This window comes from Pongo pygmaeus, chromosome 1, assembly GCF_028885625.2.
Source record: "Pongo pygmaeus isolate AG05252 chromosome 1, NHGRI_mPonPyg2-v2.0_pri, whole genome shotgun sequence".
Taxonomy (NCBI): Eukaryota; Metazoa; Chordata; class Mammalia; order Primates; family Hominidae; genus Pongo; species Pongo pygmaeus.
The window spans coordinates 230,146,885-230,157,199 of NC_072373.2; the positions used below are offsets into that span (position 1 = coordinate 230,146,885).

The following is a 10,315-nucleotide window of genomic DNA, read 5'->3' on the forward strand; positions in this document are numbered from 1 at the left end:
TCCTGGTGCTGCTCGCCTCCGACTCACCTGAGGATCCAGCCAGTGGCCACGGCCACTCCCCATGCCTGGGAGGGAAGGTGCTAAAGTCTGGGTGGGTGGAGGGCAGGCAGGTGGCTGGGTAGGAGGGTGACCAGATTCACAGATGAGAACACAGGGCATTTGGTGAATTTCAGACATGCAATAGTGGGGAGTCATTTTACTAAGAAGTTATTGTTTATCTGAAATCAAATGTAACCGCACCCTGCGTTTCTTCTGGGATGCAGTGGGGGCTGAGTGGCAGGACAGGACTTGGACCTCGGAGGGGTCTGAGCAGCAAGAGGCTCCGGCTGGAGCTCTGGGCGGAGGCAGGGGCGAGGACACAGGGTGGCCTCAAAGAGGGGATGGGCAGCCTCCTCACAGGTGGGCTGGGCTGGCAAGGGCTCCAAGGCCCATCACTCTTGATCCTCGAAGGACTGTGGCCAGGGCCTTTGGGGGCTCTGGCCTGAGACAGTGAAGGCTCTGCCTGCCCCTCCCCAGTGCAGCAGCCCCTGCAGGGTGGGGGGTCTGTGGCAGAGCCTCGAGCCCCTCCCCTGGAGCCCTGGGTGCAGGTGCAGAGGGAGAATTCGGCGGCATCAGATGGAGGGCTGGGCTCCTGGGGTTGTCCTGGGGGCTCCTGTGGGGCAGCTGGGGACCCACAGCCAAGAGGAGTCAGAGATGAGGTGGGAAGGTCGGTGAGGGGCCCGAGGTGGCAGAGGAAGGGGGCTGCCTGGCCGGGTGCCGGGTGGGGGTCCTGCCGCGGCAGCAGGTGCAGGGTCCCCAAGACTGTGGGAGACCCTGGCTGCTGAGCGGAGAACACGTGGATGCAGCACCAATAAAATTCTATCTTTTCTTTTTCTTTCTTCTTTTTCTCATTCTCTTTCCTTCTTTTCTCTTCTCTTCTCTGTTCTCTTCTTTCTTCTCTTCTCTTTTCTCTTCTCTTCTCTCTCTTCTCTCTTTTTTCTTTCTCGTCCGGTGGTGTCAGCGTCTCCCGTGCTGCCCCGTGGCGCACACCAGGCCATTCAAGGACCCACCCGCCCTCCTTCTCGGGACACCCTGGCTTGTGCTCCTCACGCCTTGCTGACCTGTGACCCTCATGCCCTCTGACCTCACATACTCTGACCCTGCTGACCTTTCTCTGTCCTCTGACCTTCACGCCCGTGCTGCCCTCCCACTCCCAGTGAGTCTCCTGGCGGGCTGAGCTGAGGGCTGACCCTGTGGACGGCCAGGACCTCCCTGACCTGTGACCCAGCCTCACTGGCCAAGGCATCCTTTGGATGGGGCCCCTCCCGCCCTTCCCTGCCCCAGCTGCTGGCACCAAGAAGCAGGAGCCGAGGGACGGGCTCTGAACTCAGGGCCCTGGAGACTCCCCCCATCACACCGGGTTCAGACCCTGACTTGTAATTTGAAGTGGGTTAGAGGGGCAGGTACCCTGGAGCTTGGCGAGGGTGGTCCTGAGAACCCACCTCACCGCGGCCATCAGATCCACTGCACAAGCCCCCCGCTGGCTTCAGGCCCTCCAAGCTGGGGGCACTTCTGGTGGGAGGAAGACAAAGTCTCGTCCCAGAGGTGGTCGTAGCCAGGGTCCCGGCTCCTCCTGGGGGACCGCCCATCTGGTAGGGAAGGCAGAGATGTGTCAGCCTGTGGGAGGCAACAGGCACTCACCCCAGGAGGCAGGACCCTCACTCACCTGTCAGAGGCAGCCGGGGTTCGGGCGAACCTTCCCTGGCAGAGAAGATCTGGAACCCCAAACCGCAAGTCTGAGAGCCGGGCACAGCCCCAGGCAGGGAGCTTGGAAATGGTCCGTCGATGTGCAGCCCCCCACGTCCCCCTGCTCTCCCTCCCCAGTCCCATCTCCCCACCTCTCTGCTGGTCCCCCTGGTCTCCATCTGCCCCCGTCCTCCTGTTTCTCTCCCTGCTCCCTCAGAGTCCCAGGAGGCCCCACACCAGCCCCCCAGCCAGCCCCGAGCCCAGGGCACACTGGCGTGGGGGCTGCTACTCACAAGCTGACGGGAGTCTGGGGGCTGCGGCCCCTCATCCTTGGCTGAGCCCCGGTGTCTCTGAGTGGCTCTGGACTGCAGGGCTCCCTTCTTGGAGAGCAAGTGGGGGCCAGCGGGGCCGGAGGAGCTGGAGCGAGGGTCAGACGCAGGCACAGACACAGGCACCGAGGGGAGTGGGCTCAAGGGCACAGGTCCGGGTGCACTCTGCATGGCACTGAGGAACTGCCGGGAGAGCCTGGGCTGGGGCCTGGGTGGCATCCAGGGACCCCCAGAACCTCAACCTCCCATCAGAGCCTGAACAGACCTCAGGCTTGGGGCAGCCCCAGACCCCAGGGTGAGAGGCACGGTCTAGACCTCCCCAACCTCAGGCTGCAGGTACCTCCCACCCTTTCTGTCACCCAGCAGGGGCCTGACCTCCTCCAGGCCCCGGACATCTGTGACCCTGCGGTGGGAGGTGGCGGGTGGTGTGTAGGGGTCGGCATAGAGGGGCGAGTGTGATGTTTCCGAAGTGTGGTCAGGGGAGTCTGGGCTGCTCTCCAGGCTCAGCCTGTTCAGCTGCAGGGCAGAGGTGGGAGAGATGGGCTTCTCGGCTAGAAACAGCCTAGGCCACCCCTTCTCTGTGCAAGAGGCCTCTGGGTGGCTCCAGGACAACTGGGCCCAGAGACAGAGGCCAGTGGTGCAGAATGGTGGGAACCAGGCCAGGGGCTGGGTGGGTGTGCTGGGCCCACCTGGGTCAGGTCCAGGTGCAGTGGGGTGACAGGCCCGCGGCCCTCTGCCCGGGCCTTGCTCCTGGGTGACCGGCTGCTGCCACTGCGTCTCAGCTCGGTCCTCCGTCGGCCAATGCTGGTGCGGTCAGAGTTGGCCTGGTCCTGTGGGGACTACAAACCTTCCAGAAAGAGCCCTTTGGCCCCTCTCCCGTGCAACTCTCTGAGGCTGCAAGGGGCTCCCTCCAGTCTGAGTTCCCCTAAGGAACCAGGGTCCCCAACACACACTTACCCGTCAGCCTTCTGCCCCACTTTTGTCTGCCACCCCATAAGCGCTCACCGGTGTGTGCTGGGAGGAGCAGCCCACGGTGGATGGCACTGAGGACTCAGGCAGGGAGTGGCTGGTGCGGGTGGAGGGGGGCGCGTCCCAGCTGGTCTGTCCGCCTGAGGAGAATGAGCCCCGGCCACTGCCCATAACCTGGATGGGCAGTGAGTGGGGGTGAGTGAAGGCTGGACCCCCTCCCCACCCACCCCTGCCTGGACCCACCCTGCTGTCCCCCCTTTTATCTTTTTGGGAGGAAGTCTTATTCTGTCGCCCAGGCTGGAGTGCAGTGGCACGATCTTGGCTCACTGCAACCTCCGCCTTCCGGTCAAGCGATTCTCCTGCCTCAGCCTCCTGAGTAGCTGGGGTTACAGGGATGCACCGCCATGCCCGGCTAATTTTTTTGTATTTTTAATAGAGACAGAGTTTCTCCATGTCGGTCAGGCTGATCTCGAACTCCTGACCTCAAATGATCCGCCCGCCTCAGCCTCCTAAAATGCTGGGATTACAGGCGTGTGCCACCATGCCTGGTCTGCTGCCCCCTTTTTACCACTGCCCAGGACCTGGGCTGTGGGGCCTACTGACCCCTCACCTGCGACCCTGGGAAGCTCTCAGCACCAGGCAGCGGCGGGGCCCCCTCCCTGTGGGTGACGGCTCGAAGGCACAGCAGCCAGTGACCGTAGTCCTCATAGCTGGCGCACACCACGCGGATGGTGTTGATGAGGGGGCCTGGCATACAGATGCTGTGAGGGGCTGGCAGGGTGGGTTGCACCCCTCAGCGCTCCCACTAAAGAGTCGGGCGTCCCCCAGGCTCCTGCCCCACCATGGCCTGGCCAGGCAGGAGGCAGAACCGGGGTCAGGGCCCCACCTTCAATCAGGAAGGAGCGGATCTGCTTTTCCTTCTCCTCCAGGTTGATGTGGACAGCACGGAGTGGGAGCTCCCCCTGCGGGGCGGAGATTGAGGGCCAGGCCTTTGTGGGGGCAGCCCCGGAGCCCCGCCTGGCCTCATCCCACCCTCTTGCCCTCCAGAGCTTGGCTGGGTACTTGGAGAGCTGGGCACCGAGGCCGCCAGCCTGAGGGAGGCCAGTGGGTCCCATGTCTCCTGGGGCTACCGCCAACCCTGGCGTGGGGGCCTTCGCCGGCTAGGGGCAGACACACAAAGCCACAGGACTGGCCTCCTGGGGTCCCCAGAGAAGAAGTTGGGCCAGGGGAACCATGGGGAAGGCCCTGTGTTTGTTCCTCAGTGACTGAAGGTTACCGTGAGTGCACACCCCCTTCCCGGAGCCCGCCCTGGAGGACACAGGCACACGCATGTGTGCACACACACCCCTCACGGGCAGGCACACACAAGGGAGTCCCCGGGAGGGGCTCTCAGCCCCATGCTGCCCACCCCAGGGTGACGGTCAAGAACCTCATGGTGAGAACCTCAGGGCGGGCAGGGGCTCCTCCATGTCACAGCAGAGACCAGACTGACCAGGACCGTGGGCTGGGTGGGCAGGGCCCTGCGCTCTGTCTCAACAAGTCCCGAAATACAGGTTCCTCCTGCATGGCCGCCCCCTCCCACCCCCACACAAGTGCCTCCCTGGGGCGGGCCTGCAGTGGGGAGGGGCCCACCTTGAAGCAAAGCCCGTCCAGCTCCTCAGAGAAAATGGCCAAGGACGTTGGGTACAGGACCAAGAGCCGCTCCCACTGCTCCTGAGTGGGGGTGGGGTCAAACGATGCGGGAACTGAGCTGCTGTGCACCCGGGGCCGGTCCCTGTCCTGCCTACCACCCTGCACCCCTCCCGTTCCCCTACAGCCCCACGCACCTCCCACCCACCTGTGCGGGCAGGTGCTGCAGCTTGACCCTCGAGGCACAGACAGCACTGCCGCCGGGTTCGTGCCCAGACGCCGTCCGCAGCCGGGTTAGACGGCGCTGCAGAGTCCAGGGGAGCTCGTCTCCGCAGGACCCCTGTGAGGAGGAGGTCAGAGCAGGCTGCGAGGATCAGGGTGGGGAGGGGCGTTGGGTCCCCGGCACTGACCTGTGGGGGTGCCGAGTGGCAGCGCTGTGGCCCCCCGAGGAGGGCCGTCTGCTTCTCCAGGTGGTAAAGCCAGCGGTCCAGCTCGGCCCGGCTGGGGCAGAGCACCAGGAGGGGTGCGGGCAGCGGGCCTGCGGGCAGGGCAGAGAGGGCACACACATACACACACATGCTCCGCAGCCCACAGGGCAGGCCCCTCTCCAAGTCCTGGGTCAGGAGTGCCTCTGGGGGCCCGGGAAGCATCCCAAACACCTGTGATCTGGAAGGCGTGCTCTCGGGACCCCTCGAGTGGGCAGACGCTCAGCTCCGTCAGTGGTAACAGCCCCTGCCAGGCACAAGGTAGGAGGAGCTTCAGGGATCCATGGAGGGAAGGGCGGCCATGGCCCCACCCCACTGCCCACCGCCTCACCTGAAATGTGAGTCCTTCAGAGCCGTGGGCCTGGAAGTACAGGTGAGCGGGGAATAGCTCCAGGTAGCAGTCGCTGACATCCTGCACAGGGAGCAGGGTCGTCAGTGCAAAGTCTGGGGAGCCCCAGGCTGATGGGGATGCTGCACCCTGAGCCTGCCCCACCCAGCCCGGCCCCCACCTGGCTGTGCTGGAACCGCAGCTGGACCTTGGCGTAATGCACAACTTTTCCCAGGTTCCTCACAGGCACCCTCCGCCGCCCCTTCTTGAACACACTCAGGAATGGCTGCTCCAGGTTTTCTCGCTGGTTCTCCAGGTCCAGGATGTCCTAGGAGGAGCAGACCTCAGGGGAGGGAGCCTCCCCTGAGCCCCCCACCCCCTCCGCTCGCACCCACACAGCTACAGGACTACAGCATGGTCTGCCTGTGCACAGCCACCCAACACATATGTGAAGAACAGCCCCCCACAGGCACAGAACCTGCACACTCAGCCTTTCCACAGGAAAACAGTCACGGCAGAATTTACACACACGTGCATACATATATGCATACATGCACATTCGTGTACATGTACATGCACACACACCCGATACGTGCACATACGGGCAACATGCATGCATCCGTATATGCGCACACCTACACATGTACACACGCATACACCCACATATGCATACACACATACACACAATAGACATACATGCCACACAATACAGACACAGATGCATACACACGTGAACACACACGTGCACTTATACACACATGTACACACATGCACACATATGCATGGATACACACGTGCACACACATGTACTTGCACACATACACAGATCTGCACACACGTGCATACATGTATACATATCCACACACAAATACACCCAAATACACATGCATACACATACACACGTGCACATACACACGTGCACACATACACATGCACACCTATACATACACGTACACACATGCACACATACACTTGCACACACATACATGCACACACTGCATACATGCATACATTTCCACATACACACAAATACACCAACACACACGTATACACATACACCTGTGCACCTACACACAGATGTGTGCGCACACACACGCACATATACACATGTGCATACACACTTGTGCACACACACATGCACACACAGACACACTTCCCCACACAGAGCTGCCTGGTCTAGTGGTAGAGATGGTGAGATCTGGACTCAGTGGATTAAACCTATCTTCATTCTTTCCTAAGCTGCATAACATGGCTTTGGTTATTCAACCTCTGAAGACTTGTTAGAAGAATTTGGGGGTGTTTGGGTAACACTCAAAACCCTCCCACGTCTCCAGTATTGGATGGTAAACGTTTAACACCTGGTTCTACAAAAAACAGACACAGAAACACACCGATGCCCTGATTTGTAACGTTTGCCAATTTCCTCGGTGTCAATGTCCTCACCGTCGCCCATTTCCAGCCCCCAGCCTGAAATATGTGAGGAGATTTCTGGGGTCGATCCTCTGAGTGTGTGTTGGCCGCTCCGCATGCCTCACTCAGGGGACAGCCGGATCCTGGCAGTGCCCCGAGGGGTCTCCCCCGAGGGGTCTCCGTGGCTGCCCTGGCCTCACTGTCTCCTCACATCAGGCCCATGCTGTCCGGCCGCTGCATGTTCTGTTCCTGCTTTGGGGACCGCTCAGCCCTGACCCCCCTCCTTACCCGCTTTGCAGCTTTGCTCAGACATTACCTGCTCCAAGAAGTCCTTTTCTGAAAGCCCTTCTAAAATTCCAGCGTTCCCTGATCCTCTGCACCCATCCCCTCTGTTTTTCTCCTTAGCACCGACCCCACCCTCCTCACTGGATCTTCTATTGATTTGTCCCATCGTCTGTCTCTGCTGTGGGAATGGGAGCACCAGGACCCATCCCTTCTGTTTTTCTCCTTAGCACCGACCCCACCCTCCTCCCTGGATCTTCTACTGATTTGTCCCATCGTCTGTCTCTGCCGTGGGAATGGGAGCACTAGCAGAACAGGGATTGTCTATTCCGTTCACTGCTGTGTCCCCAGAGCCTAAGACAGGGCCTGGGATGTGCTGTGGGTATCACTGCATGTGCTGAGAGGGGAGGGGACTCCACATCCACGCCACATATAGCCAATCCTGGCACACACAGTCCTCTATAAATGCAGGCTTCGATCACCAGGTTAGAGAGGTCAGAAAGGGGATGGGTGTGAACCTGGGGCTGGAGACCTCTGTGATCCACAGGCTCAGGGGCAAGTGGGAAGGTGTCCTGCTCCCTCTAGGAGCTGGCGAGAGCTACCTGCAGAGCTGCTGTGCCCTGGCCAAGCTTAGTTGCCCCTGAGCAGGCCCAGGAATGTGAACAGACAGACGCATGGCTTCCCCAGCCTTCTGCCTCTGGGTGGGGCCTCCTGTACCCACACCCAGCGTGGGAACTGATGCCGGGTTGGCACCCATGAAAAACAGGCCACAGACCAGGAAGGGCCACACAGCTGGCCCTGCAGCCCAGCTCAGCCTCGGGGCCCCGGGGAGGACTCAGCTTGGAGCTGTGGCAGAGCCAGCTCACAGCATTGGGTGCAGGGCCTAGGCACAGGGCCGCGGAGCACTGGCTCCAGGACCGGCCCAGAGCTCCTCCCCCAGCCCCATTTCCTGAGGGTCAGCAGGTTGTTGCCTCTCTGGCTACCATGTCGTGGCAAAGGAGGACCACTAGGGCCACCCATCACACCTCACAGGACCCCCCAGGGTCACACTGCATGTCCTGGGCCTGGACAGAGGGAGTGGCGTCTGAGATGCAGCCAAAGGGATCCCACCCCTAACCCAGCCTGGCTCCCTCTCCCTGCCGACTCCTCTGAGGCAGCGTGGTTTAAAAAACCAGCACCTGTCTGCAGAGAGCCCTGAAACTCTGGAGGTCAGGAGAGGGTACGGCACGAGCTTCCTGCCTGGCAGGGGCATGTTGGCAAAGGGGTCTGCACGGCCATGCCAGCTGCTGGACCCAGGAGTGCAGGGCAGGCATCCTCTCCCCCAGACGCTCCGAGGGCCTGCACATAGCAGAGCCCACCCATCCAGGCTGCCTGATGGGGGTGCAGTGGGGGTTCCTGTCTGCCCTGAAGCCCAGGTTCCTCGTCCTGTTCCCTCAACCCAGCACCAGACACATCTGAAAGGGGCTGGGCATATACCCTGTGAAGACCCTTAGTCCCACAGGGGCTGGGGGGGTGGTCTTCTGCTCCTTCCACGGAGAAGTGGCCTAGTGTGTGCTTGGGAGACACCTCCTTGCTGCATGGCCTTGGCAGGCTGGGAGGAGGCGGGAACGTGCACAGAGGGGTTGCTGTGGACCAGGCGGCCATACCCAGCAGCAGCTTCCCGCGGGACACCCAGGGAGAAAGGCCGGTGTAGGTGACCCGCTGGCTCACTGCTCATCTGAGGCCCCTTACTCTCAAGTGACACTACCAGCACGACCCCGAGCCCCATTGCAGCGACAGAGACACGTGTGCTGGTTCCCTGCGGGAGGAGATCCCGGGAGGCCCCGCCCGCGGCCCGCCCCGCCCGGCTCGCTCCCGACTGACTCAGTCCTGCGTCGCAGTTTCGCTCTCCGCTCAGACTTTCGGCCGGGTGAGCTCCCCAGGGCGGGGCAGTCAGCGTCGGCTCCTCACCTACCGGGGTCTGAATGCCCCGGGGGCGAGGGGAAGACCCTGAGCTGCACGGACACGCGGCACACACGCGCGGGCAGAGCCACGCTCCCAGACCACAGCCACCGCGCGCGCCGCGCTCACCGTGCCGGGGATGTAGTGGAAGAGCTTGTTGGCCGTGGCGTCCCCGCTTCGAGCAGCCTCCAGGCCCAGCAAGCCGGCCGGCATTCGCGCGCTGTCCTGTCTGGGGACAAGGCAAGGGGTCTCGTGGCTTGGCCCCGGCGCGGGTGGGGGAGCCCTGCGCCCAGGTGGCCGCACCCACGCCCCGCTCACCTGTTTCCCTTCAGCGAGGGCTTTCTGGAGAAGGAGGCCCGGAGCCTCCTGGGGGCCTGAGGGACACAGTGGCTGTTCCCCATGGCCAGCGTCGTGCAGGTCGGCAAGTCTGGGTCCCTGTCCACAGCCTCCTGCCCCCGCCTCCCGCGGGCAGGCGGGGCTCTGGGACGTCCCGCCCGGCACCCAGGGCTGGGCGAGGGTGGAGCCTTTCTGGAAGAGGCCTGGCCCCTACCTGAGCCGTGCAGGTCTCTGCCCTGGGTCCTTCACTCGAGAGGCCAGCCTTGGGGGGAGCACCCCTCTGGCCCAGACAAGGCCTCCAGTGTGCAGGGGCACCCCACTTGCCTGTGCTCTGGCTTGGTGAACCCGGGGTGACCTTCCAGGCCCCCCCCAAACAACATGCCCACACATCCTGTTTCCATCTAAACCCTGGCCGGCTTGAGTCACCGGTGACTGCAGGGAGGGCTGAGGCAGGAGTTCCAGCACGGGAGACGGCGGCCAAAGCCACCGCAGTCTCCCCTCCTGCCTGGACCCCCTCACCACAGACCCAAGTCAGGGTCCCCAAGGCTTAAAGGGACTCAGGAAGGCCACATGCCCCCTAGATGGCCAGGACAGTCAGCGTACTCGGGGGCAAGGCTGTCCTCCCCAGCCCTACCCCCAGAGCCCACGATGTGGCGGGGACCTTGGCCTCAGTACCCAGCCCAGGCAAACCCCACCCACACTGGGACGCTGGTCCACAGGAACTCCACAGCCCCCACCCTTCCTGGATGCGCAGCTCTGCCTTGCAGCTCCCAGATGCTTGCACATCTCAGGCCACCCCCCCCCACACCCCTCACCCTGGACCCCCAGACAGGACCCAAAGTTGCGCAGCTGCCCCACAAACCAGAGAGAGATGCTCAGCC

At 62.5% G+C, this 10,315-nt stretch overlaps 1 protein-coding gene across 1 annotated transcript; it reads right to left on the minus strand.

Moving 5' to 3' along the window:
- Nucleotides 1-259: 259 nt before the first annotated feature.
- Nucleotides 260-9,991, minus strand: PLEKHN1 (pleckstrin homology domain containing N1). Its single transcript, XM_054446253.2, has 16 exons — nucleotides 9,417-9,991; nucleotides 9,228-9,327; nucleotides 5,647-5,793; nucleotides 5,469-5,549; nucleotides 5,312-5,384; nucleotides 5,063-5,190; nucleotides 4,861-4,992; nucleotides 4,656-4,736; nucleotides 3,910-3,985; nucleotides 3,634-3,770; nucleotides 3,060-3,197; nucleotides 2,744-2,884; nucleotides 2,430-2,570; nucleotides 2,019-2,237; nucleotides 1,706-1,754; nucleotides 260-1,628 (listed from the first exon to the last, which is right to left on the minus strand). Exons 1-16 carry the CDS (start codon nucleotides 9,497-9,499, stop codon nucleotides 1,495-1,497), a joined length of 1,860 nt encoding a protein of 619 aa, XP_054302228.1. The 5' UTR covers nucleotides 9,500-9,991; the 3' UTR covers nucleotides 260-1,494.
- Between the last annotated feature and the right edge of the window lie 324 nt (nucleotides 9,992-10,315).